This window comes from Magnolia sinica, chromosome 16, assembly GCF_029962835.1.
Source record: "Magnolia sinica isolate HGM2019 chromosome 16, MsV1, whole genome shotgun sequence".
In the NCBI taxonomy this organism is placed as follows: Eukaryota; Viridiplantae; Streptophyta; class Magnoliopsida; order Magnoliales; family Magnoliaceae; genus Magnolia; species Magnolia sinica.
The window spans coordinates 63,037,448-63,058,061 of NC_080588.1; the positions used below are offsets into that span (position 1 = coordinate 63,037,448).

Consider the following 20,614-nt stretch of genomic DNA (forward strand, 5'->3'; position numbering starts at 1 on the left):
GGCCAATGTGTGGTTGATGAACGATTAGTAACCAAAGTAGGCTAGGCTTGGTCGAGAGAAAATGAATAGTTAGGAAGAAGAAAAGTAACTGAAAGAATGATCTAGATAAAGGCTTTTCGACTACTGTAATAGTTGCAGTAATGGAGGAAGAATTTGGAAGAATAAGATGCAATAGAACTCTATAAATAACATAAGAATTCAACGAAGCAACCCAACAACCAATCATCTACATATCAAATTAAATAAATCTTTCGATTTATCTTTTATTTCATTTTATCATAGGAGTAATAGTAATTCTTAGCTATAATCTTTAGTTGTAATCTAAATCTACACTCATACACTAGATTTGTCATTTATCAAATATCACACAATTCTTTCAAGAGACGCATTCTTACAATTGCTACTAGTGATCGATTGTGTGCTTTTCCTTCTTTTTTTATTGCACTGGTATTCTAAAAGTCCTTTCTTGTGGAAGGCATAAAGCAACTTAACTTCGTAGGAAGAACCTTATCCTCTGATTATCGCCTGATCGTTATAAAAATCTGCAAGTGGTTGAGTAAATGACCAATCTTGTCAAAATATGGACATATACATTCATATTAGACACATCTACTTATTTTGGCACTTGGGGTTAAAGTTGATTGGTTTGGATCGAGGTGCTTTATTGATTGTGGCATGCCCAAACATACTACACGTTACAAAAAACAAACCGAAGTGCTAACATTTTTGTACGCCCGGTGGGACTCTAATTACAAGCATACTTATTGTGCATAAATCATGAGCCAAAAACAGGTTCATCAAGTACCTGAGGAGTTAGGTTTTCCATCAAATCTGGTACCCTTTCCATTAAACTTGGATAGGGCATCCTCATCTCAGGTTGAGACTCTTGAGATTTTGTTAGCCTAAATGCTTGATATGCAAAGAGGAATTTAGCATATCGTTGAACAGTCATGAGTTAAGGATGAAACTTTAGACAGATGGATGGCTGGTAATACCGAAAATATGAATCAGATGATGGCTATCTTTGCTAAAAGAACATATGTGGTGCCTCAGTAACAGGTCAATACTAGTTATGTCGAAAATTTGGCACAGGCACCATCAGTGCAACTTGTGGCACCAACACCATAGCCGACATTACTATAACCTCTTTAGCAACAGAATACGCCTCTTCAAGTACAGGAAGTGTGGAATCTTTCGCCACCTAATGAGTTTAGGTGACCACAGGAGGTCAAGAATGTTGTTTTTAAATTAGGAAACAATGGTATACTTAGGGTAACCCTTCCTTGGGAATCCATCGTATCATGGAAGATGAAATCTAGTAGGCTCTAAACCATCTCAAATGGTTAAATCTTACTGTTTGAATCATGACCAAATTATTCAAATCTTTGATGAAATAGTAGGCTAAGTTCTCAGCCATATTACTACCTCAGTCAACCATAAGCCATATTCGGAATGGATTAACCGACAGTATCCATTGTCACGATCGACTTTGCCATTTTTCGATCGAGACGGTCGAGTTCGACTAAGACGAACAAATTTATTGTCTTTCGATCAAGATGACCGAGTTCGACTAAGATGGCCGAACTTACCATTTCTCGATTAAGATGGTCGATTTTGACCAGGATGATCGAATTTGCTGTTTCTCATCCAAGACGACCGAATTCAACCAATAGGGCCAAGTTTGTTCTTTTTTTACTAAGACAATCAAGTTGGGCCAATACAATCAAATTTGTCATTTTTCGATAAAGACGGTCGAATTCGACCAATTTACTATTTTTCAACTAAGATGGCTAAATTTTCCAATTTTAACTGATACTGCCAAGATCAATATAGCTGAATTTGTTATTTTTCGACAAAGATGGCCAAGTTCAACTAAAATTGTCGAATTTGTCGTTTTTAAAAAAAAATACTAAAATGGCAAAATTTGACAAAAAGAAGAAGACTGAATTTGCTGTTTTTCAATTAAGATGGCTGAGTTCGACTAAGATGACCGGAATTTACGATTTTTTAACCTAGATGGTTGAGTTCAACCTATGCGGCCGAATTTATCATTTTTCGATCAAGATAGCTGAGTTCAACTAAGTTGGCTGACTTTGATATTTTACGATCAAAATATCCGAGTTTGATCAAGATGACCAAAATTAATATTTTTACATGGCCAAGTAGTCACATTTATTACGCGAAACAATGAATTGACATCGCATTCACTTTATGTCAAAGGTGAAGCGATGTGGGAGGCAATGTTGTACCCTAATTTTTACTGTTCTTGAAAAATCCAATTGAAAAGGATATATTTTATAGCAAGAGAAAGGTATAGGATATTAAAGATATTCAATGATACTTGGAGTGCTTTTCATGAAATCACAACTGATAAGATGATAAGACAAGAAGTAACTAAGAGATATTTAAAAGCAAACAAGGTGGCAAAGAGGCATCCATGAGTTGCGATTGAGAGGTGGTCAAAAGCATATCGAGCGGCCAAGAGGTGTCCAAAAGCAGACTAAGCGGCCGAGAGGTGTTCACGAGTGGAACGAGTGGCTGAGAGGCATCTTGAATCGAAACGAGTGGCCAAGAGGCATTCAGAAGGGGAACGAAAAGAGAAAAATGTATTAAAAAAGACAATGATATGGAAGACTACGTGACAATAATTTAGCTGCCATATTAAAGAGATAAATACCTAGAAGAATTAATACAATATCTCATCAAACAACCAATGAAAGTAATGCAGCTGATATATAGCCGATAAACGAATGACGACCAAAGCTTGGTCGAGAAAAGAGAAATAGTTAGGAAGAATAAACGTAATAGAAAAAATGATTTATAGAAAGACTTTTCTACTACTGTAACCTTTGTAGCAATGGAAAAAGGATTTGGAAGAACAAATTACAATAGAACTCTATAAATAGTAGATGAATTCAACAAAGCAACCCAACCATCAATCATTTACAAATTAGACCATACAAATCTACTAACTTATCTCTTATCTCAACTTATATTAAGAATACTAGTAACTCTTAATTATAATCTTTAGTTGTGATTCAAATCCAAGCTGATAAAATCAAATATCATGCATTTCTTTCAAGTGACATTCTTGCAATTACTTATAGCGAGTTTTTCTTTTTAATTGATTTTACATATATTTTGAAAGTCCTTTTCAATAAAATCTGTAAATATTTAGAAGAAGAACTTACTCTCAGAATTAATGTTTGATCAATATAAAAATATAGTAGGGTTATTGTACTGCTTATTTTGGTATGCTGCGCATACTACACGCGACAAGAAATAAACGAAGTGACAACATTTGTATAGGAAGGATGGTGATGAACAGCCCATATGCATTGTATCATTTTCGTGTATAAAATAAGGAAAGGCTCCTACCAGGCTAGACGCTGTCTATTGCATGGTTCGGATCTATCAAACATGTTCCATTTCAGCACGTGTCCTGAGAAGCCCTCGCGTCCATCTCACTGTTGTTGATAGATGTCTTAAATCTGTCAAACAGACTCAATGACATCAAGGAAATTCGGTCAGCCCAAGAAAGTTCGGCTGAAAATCCAGCAATATATTCTTTTGGAATTTGCGTGAAGTTCGGCCAGCCTAAGGACAAGTTGGCTAGTTGAACTTGTCGGTCGGCTAGCCCAAGCTCCGGTTTGGCTAGCCTAAGGTTACGCTGTTTGTGCGCGGACTGTTCACACCCCAAGTATAGGGTTGTGATGTAGTAATAAACTCGGTAAGACCAAGGTCGAATCCAGAGGGACTGAACCTTGTACGTATTCTGAAAATAACTCGAACTAGAACTAGGATAAGATGAAATCTAAATCTGGAATAATTGAGAAAATGATTGTGATAAAAGTGAGTAAGACTAATGCAATTAAAGGTGGGAAACTAAGGTGTTGAGGATCCACTTATAGAGATTAAGGAGATCTATGCTTGATTCAAGAACTCAACTGGACTTCGAGTCCCATCTTCATCCAGTTGGAAGATATAACCATGAAAATCAAATCTGAACTTCTTTTGATCTAGTTTTCAAGAGATAAGAAAGATGTAAATTAGAATGGATTCCATCACAAAACCATGCCATGAGACAAAGTAAACAACAGAATTAAACCAATCCACAGCAAATCTGAGGGATGTATGAATGTTAAGAAGAGTTTTGTCATCCAACCATGTCCAAAGGGCGATGGTGAATAATAAGGCTTCCTAATTTTATAATCATAATAAACAAAAGGAAATACTTAAAGCTATTGCAGATCTATTGTAATTTCGGTCACAACAAACCATTAGAAACTAAAGGCATTCATTAATCAAACTATAATTAAAATCAGTTCAAAATAATAATCAAAGCCATAAAATCAGTCCCATCACTCCACAAGCTTCACCTCTTAGCCCTAGCTAAGAGGTTAGCTAACCATAGGCATGATTAAATAATTCTTAAAAGAAAAGACAAAAACAAAACTAAAACAGAAAAAAACTAGAAGAAAAACTGTACTCTCCCTTTCTCTCTTGTGCTTCACGTCCAAGATTTGGATGATCCCCCAGCTCCCTCTCTCCTCTCCTTTTATAAGGAATGTAGGTCGGCTGGACGTTTGCAGCACGTTACGCAGCAGGCTGCGTTTTTGGCACTTCCTTCTTGCGCTGATGCTTGATGGGGCCCATATTCTATGATTGCTGAAGAATCAGATCTGTCCACTAGATTCGTGGTGTTGATTAGGCCACTCATCTAAGATTGAAGTGGATTCGAGCTCTAGGTGGACCACACTACTAATCAACGTGGCGGCTTGTTCCTTACTGTTGCGTTTTCGAATGTCTACACGGGTGCATGAAAATGATTGGGTTTTGGTCAAAATTTCCTCCCGAGCACATTAGATGGATCGGATCATCAGTTTTATCCCTTGTTTAATCACCGATCGCGCCGGATTTCTCGGATATTCGCAGGCCTGCACACGTTTCTTGCACTGAGAGATTGGTGGGGTCCATGATCAATGACGAAGGAAAAATCCACTCTGTCCATTGGATGCGGTTCAAAATTTTGGTCGGAAATGGATGTCTTTGGCCGTCTGTTGATGTGGCCCACAAGTTCTTCTACTCCATTGTCCATCTTCCGTTTGGACGGTCATCTGCCTGTCCATACGTTCATGGGTCCAAAAGGACACCTAGTTGAGGGTTATAGACACCCCTTGGACACAATGGAAGGTTCTGATTATCAGAATTCGTGATGGGTGATGCCCATAAGCCAAAAATGGCTGGCGTGCGTTAGATGTTGTGGCCTTTCTTGATTTGGAAGAAGAGAGTCGGTCAACTTGCGCTGACCGATTTTAAGAGATTCGGTGCATGGCCGGTGCACTTGTGCACCATGCACACATGATGTACGTGAAGGTCCTACGGAGATGTTCGTGAGAGATCTGTTGTGTCCATTCATCTTACCACCTCAATTAAGGTGTTGAGACAAAATTTGAAGTGTATCCAGATATCAAGTGGACCCTGAAACAAAGAATCATGGGCTGATCTGTCTAATGGGCCACTTCCATAGGGATCCAATGGTTGAAATTTAACGTGTATGGTTAATTTATGGTTCTCAGGTCATATATAAAGTTTCGAGCCGAATGGATGATAGGAACCCTGTGATCTTGCATTCTGGATGATTTTCAGGCCCATTTAACGTGAGTGACTTGATTTTCTCGGATCTCTGGTGTGTAAATTCTTCGATTTCGGTCCTTTGGGGTCCGTCCCTTGCCTTGGTGATTTATGAGCATTAAATTCATACTTTTAGTACCTTTTTCAATCCAGGCTCCTTAATACACCCTGCATCATAAACACGATTAAAATATGGTGTTAAACGGTATCATGCTCGTAAAATCAAGTAATAAGTGGGATCTAATATACAATATTTGACCCTCAGCACGGACTGCATAAAATTGAGGAGGTTTCCGAACTATTCCAAGTCGGTGCAAAAGTAGGGTTTCCTAATTTATAAATAACAGTTCCTAAGGTCATTCTAAAACATGCTAAGGCTTTCTAAAGTATTCCAAAGGGTTTCTAGAAGGGGTTCTAGGGTTTCAAAAAGTGTAGTAAGGGTGAGATTCGAGGTTGTTCAAATCAAATAAGTCTTTTCTCTTTGTAATTTATGCTTTTATAATGGATTTATGTCGCTTTGTGTTGTGGTTTTTTCCCGAAAGAGTTTTCCACGTTAAATCTTTGTGTTCTCTTTGTGCTTGCTTGGTGTTCTTGGATTGTTCTCCTAGATCCATATCTGTGTGATTCTGCAGTGCAAAACCCAACAAGTGGTGTCAAAGATATTGTTGGGGCATAGATCTGGATCTACAGGATTAACATCAATGGGAAATGCCAAGTTTGATATTGAGAAGTACTCAGACAAAAATAATTTTGGATTATGGAAGGTTAAGATAATTAGTCTATTAACAAAGCAAGGCGAAGCTATGGCTCTTAAGGAGCGGAAATAGACTATGAAAGATGAAGAATGAGATGCTCTTGATAGTTTTAGCCTCTATCCATTTATGTCTCACAGATGAGGTTCTCTATATTGTTTTGAGGGAGAAAACTACGGTTAGTTTATGAGCTAGAGGATATCTATGTGAAAAAATTCTCTAAAAATCGCCTACACTTGAAGCTACAGTGCTATAACTTCAAGATGACAGAGGGTCGAGATATGGAGGCCCACATCAGCAACTTTAACAGATTGGTTTGCAAACTGTTGGATATGGAAGAAGTGATCAAAGATGAGGAATAAACATATGTTATTGAATTCTCTTTCGGCATCGTATGAGTCATTCAAGGATACAATATGTACCGCAAATAAAACCCTAAGTGTCGACACCATTATCTTAGCCCTTCAAGGAAATGCCATGAGAAAGTTAAACAGTGACATGTGAACATCTTCTGATGTACTGCTTACGAGGGGAAGAAATACTGAGCGAAGTATAAGATTTTTAAGACTTAGATCCAAATCCAAGGGCATGGGCAAAGGAAAATTAAAGTGCTAGAACTATGTGATGACTGGATATATGAAAAAACATTGTACCAATCCTAGAGCGAAGAAAGAAAACTCAGAGACTTCTTCTAAGGAGGACGATGTTGTCACATCTGATGAAGAGACAAGTGGTGATGATGTTCTATTTGTGTCCATGATTGGTCACTTACACAACAATCATAAAAATGAATGGATCCTTGACACAGGAGCATCATATCACATGACTCCTCATCGGAGTTGGTTCACCGGTTATAAGGAATGAGATGGTAGACAGGTCTATATGGGCAATGACAATGCTTGTAATCTTGTGGCTATTTGTATGTTGAGCATCAAGATGTTTGATGGGATGGAGCGTACCATGACTGATGTCAGGCACGTTCCTGATTTGAAGAAAATTTTGATTTATCTCGATGTACTCGAGGCTATAGGGCGCAAGTTCACTGATATTAATGGTGTCCTTAAAATTTCAAAAGGAGTACTCGTGGTTATGAGAGAGTAAAGGTACGGAAACCTTTACAGGTTGATCGGGAGCACTTCAGCAGGTGGAGCGACAACAGCTTTATAGATTTCACTTCTCTACATATGTGGCATGCTCGTCTGGGCCACTTGAGCGAGCAGGGCATGAAAGTACTATTTGATCGTTGTTTGATTCCAATTTTTAAAATTTTTGATTTAAATATATGCGAGCATTGTATATATGTTAAACAATCTAGATTATCTTTTAAAATCGGAAAACATGTATGTAAGAGAGTGCTTGATTATGTGCACTCTGACATATGGGGGCCATCGCCAGAGGTTTCCATTGGGGGCTCGTCATAGTTTGTTTCATTCATTGATGACTACTCTCGGAAAGTTTGGGTTTACTTTATGAAACGTAAATCCGAAGTTTTCACCATATTCAAACAATTGAAGGCAATGGTGAAAAAATAGTTATGAACAAAGGTTTTAAGGACTGACAATGGTGGAGAATTCACTTCCACTGAGTTTAATGAAAATTGCAATGATGAAGGGATCGTTAGGCACAACATAGTGCACCACGCGCCCGAACAAAATGGTGTGGTTGAGCAGATGAATCGGACTCTCTTAGAGAGGGCTCGATGCATGTTAAGTAATGTTGCATTGGTAAGGACTTATGGACTGAGGCCATTAACACGACTTGTTACTTGGTGAACCGGTTTCCTTCTACAACAATTGAATGTAAAGTCTCAGAGGAAGTATGAAGTGGTCATAAGCTGGACTACTTAAATTTGCACATATTTGGTTGTGATGCTTAATCTCATATACCGTCAGTTGAGAGAGAAAAGCTAGACCATAGGCCAAAAAGTATATTTTTGTTAGCCATGGTATTGGTATAAAAGGTTATAAGTTATTCGACAAAGTCAAACGCAAGGTCATCACTAGCCAAGACGTTCGATTTGATGAAAGCTCTCTATTTCACAAGAATGATCAAAATGAGCAAGAGGAACTAGAAAAGTTGATCGTAAACGTCCAGATCGACACAGATGATAATTAGGCAGAGACAGATGCATAGATAGAGGTACATGATCAAGTGAAGTAACCACCCGTGAGAAGAAACTCATTGCATGATCATAGGTTACCGGTAAGATACAGGGACGTCTCTAGTATTGCATATGCCCTCATTATAAATGAGGGGGACCCATTTACTATTCAAGAGGCTCTTAATGAGCTTGATGCAGAAAAGTGAAAGGCGGTTATGGATGATGAGATGACTCATTGCACAAAAATCACACATGGGAGCTGGTGGAGCTTCCAATGGGCCGAAAAACGATCAGATGCAAGTGGTTATTCAAGAGGAAATAAGATAGATACAAAGCAAGATTGGTAGCGAAGGGGTATGCTCAACTTCACAGAGATGTTCACGTCGGTGGTTAAGTAAGTATCTATTAGATTCGTGTTGACGCTGGTTGCACAATATGATCTCAAACTGGAACAGATGGATGTCAAGACTACATTCCTGCACAGGGAGTTGGAAATGCATATATACATGAACAACAAGAGGGCTACGAAGTTAAAGGGGTAGAGAAAAAGGTTTGCAGGTTAATGAGGTTGTTGTATGGCTTGAAACAGTTGCCTAAGCAGTGTTATAAAAAATTTGATTATTTCATATTGAGTTAGAAATTTACTTGGAGTAAATGCGATCACTGTGTCTATTACAAGACACTGAGTGATGACAGATTCATCATCCTAGTATTATAAGTTGATAATATGTTGATCGCCTGTCATGATATGTCTGAAATCAAGGTACTAAAGACTCAGTTATTAGGGACATTTGAGATGAAAAATCTGGGGGCTGCAAAGAGGGTTCTCGACATAGATATTTATAGAGTTAGGAAGAAGAGCAGACTTTAGTTATCATAGGTAGAATACCTTCAAAAGGTGCTGATCAAGTATGGGATGGACCAGGCAAAGCCGATGAGTGTTCCCCACGCAGCTCACTTCAAGTTTTTCTCAGAACAATGTCTTAAATCAATTGAGGAAGAGCAGCTTATGTCTCATGTGCCTTATTTGAATGCGGTTGACAGTTTAATGTATATCATGGTCTGTACGAGATTAGATATTTCAAAGGCAGTTGGTGTTGTGAGTAGATACATGTCATACCTTAGTAAATAACATTGGCAAGCGGCAAAATGGTTACTTCGATACATTTAAGGTACAAAAGAGTACGTCGTAACTTTTAAGAAGATAGAGACAAAGTTGGTAGGGTATGTTGATTCAGACTACACAGGTAGTGTGGATTTCAGAAAGTCTACTTCAGGATACTCGTTTATACTAGTTGGTGGAGCAATTAGTTGGATTCGAAGCTTCAATATATGGTAGCTCTTTTCACGACCGAAGCAGAATATATGACAGTAATAGAAGCGTTTAAAGAAGGTGTTTGGTTAAGAGGCATGATAAATCAGTTGAGACTTCAGTAGGAGGCCATGCCGGTTAATTGTGATAGCGAGAGCGCTATCAATTTAGCTAAAAATTCTGTTTATCACTCTCGTACTAACATACATTGATGGTCGTCACCACTTTATCCAACAGGTACTTGAAAAAGGAGGCGTAACGCTGAAGAAGATTCACACCAGCGTGAATCCGGTAGACATGCTCACTAAGGTCGTTCTTAAGGAGAAGTTCAAGTTTTGTGTAACTTTTCTAGGCTTGGCGATGGCGTTAAAGGAAGACGGAGTGTGCACGAGAAGCATTGATGAAGCTATGATGCAAAGAAGAGATAAGAGAAGAAGTCAAGAAGCTACACATTTGAAGATTAAAAACATGCTGGAGATTATTGTTGATAAATGTCTTAAATCTGTCAAATAGGCTCAATGACATCAAGAAAATTCGATTAACCCAAGAAAGTTTGGCTGAAAATCCAGCAACATATTCTTTTGGAATTTGCAGAAAATTTGACCAGCCTAAGGACAAGTTCAGTTAGCCTGAGCTTTGGTTCAGCCAGCCTAAGGTTATGCAGTTTATGCGCGGACTGTTTAAAATTGAGGCAGTTTCTGAAATATTCTAAATCGGTGTGAAAGTAGGGCTTCCTAATCTATAAATATGAGTTCCTAGGGATATTTTAAAACATGTTAAAGCTTTCTAAAGTATTACAAAGGGTTTTTAGAAGGGGTTTTAGGGGGTGTTTGGCGCATGGTATTGGGAAGGATTAGGTGGGATGGGATTAAAAAAACGTAATTATTACATTTGGCAGAGATTGTCCCCTGTTACCATGGGATAAGCTTAATTCCATGCTATATTTGTAATACGGTGGTACATTGAATGGATATACCCACCATCATTTGAAATTATTGAGAATAACACATGTGTTATATCCAAACCGTTCATTTGTTTTGTAACCTCATTTTATGGCATGAGCTTAAAAATGAAGCTGATCAAAAACTTATGTCGCCCCAAAGAAGTTTTCAACGGTAGGTATTCAATCCCCTCTTCTTTCTATGGTGGGGTCCACTTGAGCTTTAGATCTACTTGATTTTTTGACCCATGCCCTAAAATGATCTTGAAAAATGGGTGGATGGTGTTGATATAGCCCACACATCATGGTGGGACCTACACAGCTTGCTAACATTGAGTGGAATTGGCACGGGACCCAATGCAATTCAATCAATCTAATTCCACGCTTTTCTAACATTGAGTGGAATTGGCACGGACCAAATGCAATTCCATCCCACTTAATCCCATTTAATACCATGCACCAAATGCCTCTTAGGGCCCATTTGGCCGGTTAGATTGGAAAGGACTGGATGGTATTGGAACGGATTGGAAGTTAAATCCCGGGATTGGCCGGGCGTGCCAAACAGAGTCAATGATCTGATCCCAATCCATGGATCTTAAGACAATCCACTGACAACACCATCATTACCTTTAAATCCCATCCAATCCACCATAATCCGTTAAAATTTGCCTGGGACATGTTTGGTTCGACAGATTGGAAGGGATGGGAAGGTTTAATCCAGGGATTGGCCGGCATGCCAAACAGACTGGATATAGCAATCCAGGGATATAACAACCCCATGGATCTAAAGACAATCCACTAACAACATCATCATTACCTAGAAATCCATGCCATCCACCCCAATACCATTCAATCCCTTTCAATCCACCGGTCAAACGGGCCTTAAGATTTCAAAGGGTGTAGTAAGTGTGAGATTTAAGGTTGTTGAAATCAGATAAATCTTTTCTATTTGTAATTTCTGTTTTTATAATAAATTTCTATTACTTTATGTAATGATTTTTTTATTGAAAGGATCTTTCGCATCAAATTTTTGTATTCTATTTGTGTTTACTTATGCTGTGGAATTGTTATCCTTGTTCCATGTATGTGCCCGCCCAAAACCTATCACTCACGCCAACGAGTAATATAACCGCTCACCATTGAAGAGAAACCCGAACAAAAGTCATATTAAGATTGAGAAAAACTTCCATACTCTGGAAGTATGTGATGTATGGTACACATGCACTTAGAAATTGCATATTTAGTATACCAAAAAACAATTCAAATAGAACTCTCCTAATTACGGTTCCCGGAATATGTGCATCTCGTACCAAAACCTAAACTGATCATCTGTCGAGGATTGGTGGACATTTAATGGACGGTCAGAAATGAAAAAGCATCCCACTGTACTTTTTCCGCAATCAAGCGTCTACGAATCAGAGGCTAGGAAATATGATCTTGGAATTGTGAATTAGCGACAGTGAGTTCCGTAATTCAGTCTGCTTTATCACGTGTACAGCTTAGAAGCGCCTGCGTATTCAGAGGCGTACACAGCCCGAGTATCATATAACTCAATAAAGCGGATTGGGTGTTACCCGGGTAACACCTAAGGTGTTACTCCTAACGTGGGGCCCACCTTGATGATGTGTTATATATCCACGCCGTCCATCCGTTTCTCCGTTCCATTTTAGCATAAAATCCCAAAAATTAAGCAGATCCAAATCATAGTTGAACCACACAACAGGGAAAAAAAAGTGGTGATTGGGTGCCTCACGATTAAAAAGTTCAAAGGGCCCATTGTAAGGTTTTAATAATGTTTATTTTCCATCCAAGTTTTTGATAATTTGAAGAAGCAATAGATTAATGGAAAATATAAATATCATCTTGATCCAAAACTATTGTGGACCACAAAAAGTTTTTAATGGTCATTTATCACTTTTTCTAGTGTTGTGATCCAACTGAGATTTGGGTATTCTTAATATTTGGTATGGAATACTAAAAATGAGATAGAAAACAGATGAACAGCGTGGATATACACAAAAATACATCACTGTGGGCTAGATAAGGTTAGGGTAACACCCACAAAGGTGTTACCCGGGGAACAGCTAATCGGCTCCCCGTAATAAGATCCTTGCGAAGGACAGCGGCCGGGTACTGATATGAAGTGATTGGTTGGACAGTTTTGTCCTTCCTCTATCCATCTGTCATCCAAGAGATGAGACTATTGCCTCTGTAAAAAAGCAGCCTCTTTTGGCTATATGTTTAGGACACTGTATTTACTGTTTTACACCCATAATTTTTTATATCGTACCCTTAATTTTTCTTTTTAGAATTTGAATGACGCAAAAGTGTACTATTTCTACTCTAAAATGGAGAGTAAATGTCTGCCAAATATCAATTAGGGTGGGTAGAGATATCAAGCGGTGCAATCTCCCACTAGATTGCAAGGCTGGATGAAGAGGGACGACGTGGAAGACTTTTATTATAGTTCACCACTGTTTTAAAAAAGGGAGTGAATCTCGACTGTACACGTGGCATAGTTGTAAGGAAGTCTAACGCTTCCATATCTATAATCTTATTGTGGATGAAGCGTGGCCCAAAAATGGGGCTCGGAGGATGAACGTAACAGTATGATTCTAGCCATTGGAGCTATTTTATGCTTTGACCGTTAGTTTGGTGGGATGCCGATTGGATGGTTAGAATTTCTCGATCAGTGTGAGACTGGTATTGTTATATTCACTACTCACTGGATATCGGTGCATTCGTTCTGCATGTGATTAGGTCACCACCACTTTGGGAATAGTGGTGAACTTACACTGGAGACCTTTCCGGTCCTCGCTCGCTCGCTCTCTCCACAAGGCAGCACCTTTGCTTTAATGACAGGTTATTTGATGCGCTAGCGGTGTATGGGTATCCATACTCACGCAAACAGATTCTGTACACGTGGAATGCATGTAGTGAATCCAGACCATCCAATTAGTGTGCCGCATTTGAAGGATCGTAACCCAAAGGTTAGACCCAACAGATTATCGTAACTGTCCAGTTGTCTCTTATCAAATGGACAGTTAGGACAAGGTATTGCCCGGACTCCACAAATAAATACAAGTCGAATCAATTTAATTTCAGGGAAATGAATCATATAATGTGGGTCCCGCCAAGCAGACGGTCTGGATCGATATGTGTGTGAATGCCACTTGTACAGTGGGCGGTTGCACCCATGCAGTAGACACATGTTGCCAGAAATTAAATGTCTATGGTTCATCTGTGTAATGCCAGGCCTTGAAAACTCCAGATCAGAAGGGTGGGCCATTTGGTTTTATAACATGGATTTTAGTAGCAGTGTTAAAGGGATCTTCAAGAAGAGAAAAAAGGGTGGAGAGGGGTGCAAAAGCAAAGGCATTGGTCTCTTTCTCCATATATTACACAGATCCCTATGGAATGTAGGAGAGAAATCCCAGCATTGCTTACTACAACTCATTCCTTTTGCTTAGTTTAAAGGAGCTCGTTTTGTTCTCTTTCCAAACCTCTTTCTTTTGAGAGAGAGAGAGAGAGATTTTCATGGCATGGGTGCTGCAGCTACAAAACAAAAGAACCCAGATTCAAAAATGGAGGGAAAACAAGAGCTATGGGAATATGATTAGTATTTGTGTTTTCCAATGATTGGGATTCCTTGCAACAACAGATCCTGGTAGGAATCTAACTCTCTTTGGAGAGAGAGAGAGAAGAGAGAGAGATGAAGGCCATGAATGATAATGATAATGATAACAATAACTGGTTGGGTTTCTCACTCTCTCCTCACATGAACATGGATGCATCTACGGACCCACATCAGCATCGTCATCATTACCACCATCGTCAGCAACATCATCATCATTATCATCAAGCACAAGCTGCAGCTGCTGTTTCTCCTGCAGTTCCAAGCAGCTTCTTTCTAGCTCCTCCTCAGATGGAAACACAAGGTGGGGCCCTTTACTCCCAGTTGTCTGTAATGCCACTGAAATCTGATGGCTCCCTTTGTATCATGGAAGCTCTTACAAGATCACAGCAAGGTGAAGGTATGCTTCTCTTCTTCCATCTCTTCCTTTCAGTTTCTTTTAAATAGCTTCTAAAAATAAAGTCATGTCTATCTCTTTGTTGATGGAAGGAGTGATGCCAGCTTCCTCTCCCAAGCTTGAAGATTTCCTGGGTGGTGCAACCATGGGAGCCCACCAGTACGGATCCATTGACAGGGAAGCTATGTCTCTAAGCTTGGACAGCATGTATTACCAGCACAACCCACAAGCTGAAAACAGTAGGCAGCAGCATTCTCTAGGCCTTCTCCAGCCCTTCAGGCAGCTGATTCAAGCCCAACAGCAGCAGCACCGCCACCAATACTTCCAGCCACCACAGGAAGGGATGTGCACAGGATTAACAGCTCATGATATGTACCAGACTGCCTTGGAAGTGGCGCCGAAGGAAGCCCAGGTCCCTCTAATGGCAGATGGAATACCAGGCCTGAAGAACTGGGTGGCCAGGCATTACAGTGCTGGCCATGCAACGGGTGAGAAGATGGGTGAGCGTTTGGATGGTGAAGGAGGTGGACCAGGGTCTATTGGTGGTGCAATGGGGTATGGTGATTTGCATTCCTTGAGCTTGTCTATGAGCCCTGGTTCTCAATCTAGCTGTGTTACAGCTGCTGCACAACAGCTATCACATGGTGGGGCTGATTTTGGAGCCATGGACACAAAGAAGAGAGGGGGTGGGAAGGTGGGCCAGAAGCAGCCAGTTCATAGGAAGTCCATTGATACATTTGGGCAGAGAACATCACAGTATAGAGGTGTTACAAGGTCAGTAGGAGCCCTCGCTCTCCTCTTTTGTTTATTGTTTTTGGTTTTTGGTTATTTTAGTTCATATATGGTGGTTTGTCATTGTAACTATTTTAGGGGCTTGTAGTCTCTTGCTTTCTTTTATTTATTTATTTATTTTTTGCCTTTAAAAAAAAAATGTTTTGAACTGGGTTCCTTCTGTCGTACTATTTTGTTTTTGGTTTTGTTTCCCCCCCTAAATTCATGTGTGGTGCTTATGGGTTTATTTCTCTCTCAGATTTTGTTTTTTTTTTTTTTTTCTTCCCTTCTTTTTAACGCTGTTCTTGCAGTTGATATTTTTCTCTTGGGTGTCTTACTCGTTTATGTGTGATGCTTCCAATGAGACTTTTTTTTTTTCCTCTGGGCTGCTCCCATTTCCATTTTATTTTCATTGCTTTCTATTTTGCTTATAATAAGGCTATTGGTTTTATTTACCTCAGGCATAGGTGGACTGGTAGATATGAAGCCCATCTATGGGACAACAGTTGCAAGAAGGAAGGCCAAACTAGAAAAGGAAGGCAAGGTTAGTAGAACAATAGAGGGATAACCATTTTCAGCATTGTTGGTTTTTCCCTTTCACTTTTCCTTTATTTTATTATTATTATTATTATTATTTTTTGGTTGAGTTTTTTGAATTGTTAGCCTGACTGCTAAGATATGTTGTTTGTCTGGTTGTTTGCATGTGCGATTGCAATCCAATCAAATGCCTAGCAGTTTATTTGGGTGAGCCTTCTCTTTCATTCCTTCAAGTTCTTGAAATTTTCTTTAAACATCCAATACAACATTCTGTTTATTTATTGTAATTTTCATTGCCATTTGTGGATTTTAGGGGGGTATGATATTGAAGAGAAAGCTGCAAGAGCTTACGACTTAGCGGCGCTCAAGTATTGGGGACCTTCAACTCATATCAACTTCCCGGTATATGATTCATAGCAAGCGAAATGGATTTATCTGTCAATCTCTCTCTTTACCGAAACTGTGGTTTTGTGTTTTCTGATGTTGGCCTGAAAATGGATTCTTTGCAGTTGGATAACTACCACGGAGAACTCGAAGAAATGAAGAACATGAGTAGGCAGGAATATGTTGCCCATTTGAGAAGGTATGAATTATTCCCGTTATCCTACAGCAGCAGCAGGCCATCTCTTTATCCATAAATCTCATCTTTTACTTCTCTTTGGTGCAGAAAGAGTAGTGGATTCTCTAGAGGCGCTTCAATGTATCGTGGCGTCACAAGGTCTTTCAAATTCCCGTCGTTTTGCACACCCATTTCTCTAGGCAGGAAGTGATTACATGCTGAAACCTCTGTTCTGTCCTGTTTTTCAGGCATCATCAGCACGGGAGATGGCAAGCACGGATCGGTCGGGTCGCGGGAAACAAGGATCTTTATCTTGGGACCTTTAGTAAGTGTTTTTTTTTTCCCCTTCTTTTTTGGAGCTTAATCCCCTCTGATCTTAATAAAGTATTCATTACTATAATTTGAATCCTGGATTTTCTTTTTCCACGTGTATCGAATTCTACATTCAGCAATGAAGTTCTTAGATTACAGTCCCACGTGCAGTTCATTCAAAATCTATTGGTTACATTCCATTCAAAACTCAAGTTCTTGGAATCTTGAATTTGGAAGCTTTAAGCTCTTTGAAAGGCTGGATTTTTCCAGGCACTCTCAGCTCATTTAAGGCTGTTCCTTCTCAAGCAGTGGTTATACTTTTATAAGGCTGAATTTCGGCCACTCTGATTCCATAAGGCTGATTTTTAGCAACTCATGAGCTTTTGTTAAGGCTGATTTTCCAAACGCTCCACGCACTTTGCGCGCTGATCTTTTAGACATTCAAAATCAGCATATCAGAAAAGAAAAAGAAAGAGAAAGTGTGGTTTTTTCAATCTATCCTATCTTTAGGACAAAGTACTGGTTTCAGACAGTTTCAAATTCTCATGAGAATGAATTTTCAGGCACCCAAGAGGAGGCAGCTGAAGCGTATGACATTGCTGCAATAAAATTCCGCGGGGTGAATGCTGTTACGAATTTCGACATCTCTAGATACGACGTCGAACGGATCATGGCAAGCAGTACTTTACTTGCAGGGGAATTTGCAAAGAGAAACAAAGAGATTGAAGCCCCTGACAATTCAATGGACCACAACTGCACATCAGCCCAAAACAGCAGTGGAGACATCGAGCTAACGCAAGGAAGCAATGGTGGTTGCCCGGACTGGAAGATGGTGCTCTACCAATCCTCACAGCAACCACCTCAAGCCGCCGATCATCTAGATCAGAAACCAACGGCCATTGCAAATTACCAAAATCCATCTTTCTCCTCCACTTTACATGACCTCATAGGGATAGATACAGTCAATTCAGCAGATGGGATTGACGAATCAGCAAAAATAGGGGCGACCCACTTATCGAATTCATCATCATTGGTGACCAGTCTGAACAGCTCTAGAGAAGGTAGCCCCGATAAGGCGGGCCATACGATGCAGTTCGCAAGGCCGATTGCCACCAAATTCAACAGTCCTACTCCTATGAGTTCTTGGATTCCATCAAACCAGCTTAGGCCTGCAATGGCCATGGCTCATATGCCAGTTTTTGCTGCTTGGAATGATGCTTAGCTTCCTGTTCTTGGTAGGAAGCTACAGAGATTTGTATGAACAAAAGAAACAATGAAAAAGGAACGAAATTGTAGTGGTGTGGAAAAAAGGTGGAAGTTTTGTTTTGTTTTTGTTTTTGTTTTAGGTGTTAGTGGGTGACAAAGGAGATTATCAAGGTCAAGGTAGGGGCCCATGTCTGATCTGTAACCAGAAATTTGAATTTTTGAAACTGATCGTTTTGGCCACATTGGAAGATTTTCTTGCATTTTATGGGGGTGGAAATTGAAGGTTGTGATTTCATTTCATTTATTAAAATAATGTTGGTAATGTGGTTGGTGCATGTCTATCTAACCACTATGAAGTTGCACAATACACTGCCAGTGGTTGACATGGCATAGCAATGCACATCTCCTGTAACTCAATCCAAACCGTCTAAATATTGGGCCCCACTATAAATGGTGGTGTGACTTGTAGCCATTTATATTGAACCATGAGCAACTATACAATCCTCTTCCATTCTATCCGAGCTGTCCAGATCCTGGACCCCAGTGTATGGGCCATAATATAAAACACCAAACCCAATGGATGCTCTCAACCATTCATTTAGTGCCCATTATGAAAAGATCAGATCATCCCCGTTGAGTCGGGGTCATGACATAAACTCAATGTACCCTTTTAGCAGGTTGGTGATGCTCAATCCCAGACTAACATCTGTAATTCTGTACAGGATGGCAACTCAACGGTCCAAAAGGCCCCATCTCATTAAAGAGGGTTTTTCTGTTTGTAAAATTACTATATGAAGCCATTAAACCCAACAGTTCAAATTCAATGATCAAATTCTCATTAAACATCCAATCAACATGATCTTAAGTTTATCTCTCATTGAATATTCCTACCCATTTTTTGTACGGTTCAGATTGAGGTAGATGAAGGCCAGGACTACATGCAGGTGTACACATACTCAGGCAGTGTATGTTGCACGTTCCCTGGTAGCAATTCCTCTTGCTAAGTACAAAAAAGAACAGCTCAATGCTTTCCAATAATTTAAGGTCTTTGGTTTGACTAGACAATCTCTATCTCTCCCACATCTTGTCTTCCTATTCATTATCATCATTACCATAAACCTCTTTTTTCTGATTTTTCTCTTTGAGCTTTCTTCAAAGGCAACAGACATTCCAACCCATTATTCAAAAAAGGAGATAGATTCCCAAATCATGTTTATCTGTCTGATTTTTATCATGAGTCCTTTGGGTTTGTTTAGGATTTCTACGGTCAGAATCAACAGCCACTTGTCTGCAATTATTATAAGCCCTTTACAGTTAAAACTCATTAGCTTTTTCTTTTTTCTAAGGGCTGATGATCCCCACACGTGTGTGAGGCCTGGCCCATCCGTGCAACATCAGTTGTGCTGATTGGGCATGCATGGGAAGATCTGGTCTTTAATCATCAGGTGGACCGTAGTATAGAAAATGAATGGACGGCCTAGAAAATGTTGTTTTAACCGTCCTTTTTTTATGTTGTGGTCCACCTTATGATCGGACTGGCTGGATATTTTGCGTACGGAGTTGAAATGGTGGGGCCCATGTGATGGATGGCTGGATGTGTGCCATATCAATAGCATGTGCAGGAGGTGGGTTATGCACGTTTGTGGGATTAGCAAACCTTGAGCATTTTCTCTCTTGTTGAAAACCATGGGAGTACTCAAGCGCACGTGTGAAAGAGTTACTCGATCACATACAACCAAAGCTATTGTAGGCTTGAAATACGTGTATCTCAGTTTAGACCATTCACATCATCGGACCCCTTGTGGATTGATCACGAGGTATAAGTCAAAAAGGAGCTGATGATCCTCTTTCCAATTGATGGTCCATAAATGGACTGTTACAGTGCAAAATTAAAAAAGATTAATGGTCTAGATTCAACAAACAAATGTCCATTGATAAGAGGTGAGGATGATTTTCTCATTATGTTTTGAGCATGTGTCTCTTATGTTTACACCTGAGCATCATTTTACTCATTCGGGTTTTAGTAAATACTCATTCGGATTTTAGTAAATAGGGTGCCATCACGTGAAGAATGGCGCGTACAGAAACTAAAAATAGTATTTATAAATCCAAGAGAAATATCTTAAGAATCCAAAACCTACATCTAGTATACGTTAGGAATGATTGACACCCAGATATGTATCCCCCAATAAAATCTTAGAGGTGGTCATTATCTCAATAAGACATAGCAATAAAATGGAGGCTGCACATATGCAACATGCTTAGAGATCATACATAATTCAAAATAATACATAATTCAAAATAATGCTAAGGTGGTGACATTTAGTAACACATGTCCACATTTAATTAGCTAAGCGCAGTTGTTGACAGAGAAGAGAAAGTTGTCTGAAAACCAAAACATGGGTACATATGGGAACCTAATAGTTGGCTGTCTCCTTGTTAAAAAACAATTATGTTGA

The 20,614-nt window shown here is 39.5% G+C and overlaps 1 protein-coding gene across 5 annotated transcripts; it reads left to right on the forward strand.

The window, feature by feature from the left end:
- The first annotated feature begins 14,067 nt into the window (after positions 1-14,067).
- On the forward strand, positions 14,068-18,395 carry LOC131229038 (AP2-like ethylene-responsive transcription factor CRL5). Of its 5 annotated transcripts, none has more exons than XM_058224900.1 (9): positions 14,068-14,767; positions 14,875-15,544; positions 16,003-16,085; positions 16,277-16,285; positions 16,392-16,480; positions 16,588-16,661; positions 16,746-16,796; positions 16,886-16,962; positions 17,513-18,395. In XM_058224900.1, exons 1-9 carry the CDS (start codon positions 14,452-14,454, stop codon positions 18,169-18,171), a joined length of 2,028 nt encoding a protein of 675 aa, XP_058080883.1. In that variant the 5' UTR covers positions 14,068-14,451; the 3' UTR covers positions 18,172-18,395. The 5 variants fall into 5 exon arrangements, with proteins under 5 accessions (XP_058080883.1, XP_058080882.1, XP_058080879.1 ...); XM_058224899.1 differs by having other exon boundaries at positions 14,069-14,773; XM_058224896.1 differs by having other exon boundaries at positions 14,069-14,767; positions 14,863-15,544.
- The last annotated feature ends 2,219 nt before the right edge of the window (positions 18,396-20,614 follow it).

Coding starts and splice junctions, on each gene's coding strand:
- LOC131229038 (XM_058224895.1), top strand. CDS start 14,452: ATGAAGGCCATGAATGATAATGATAATGATAACAATAACTGGTTGGGT. Junction 15,545..16,002: donor CAGTATAGAGGTGTTACAAG/GTCAGTAGGAGC, acceptor TATTTACCTCAG/GCATAGGTGGACTGGTAGAT. Junction 16,481..16,587: donor CAACTCATATCAACTTCCCG/GTATATGATTCA, acceptor GATTCTTTGCAG/TTGGATAACTACCACGGAGA.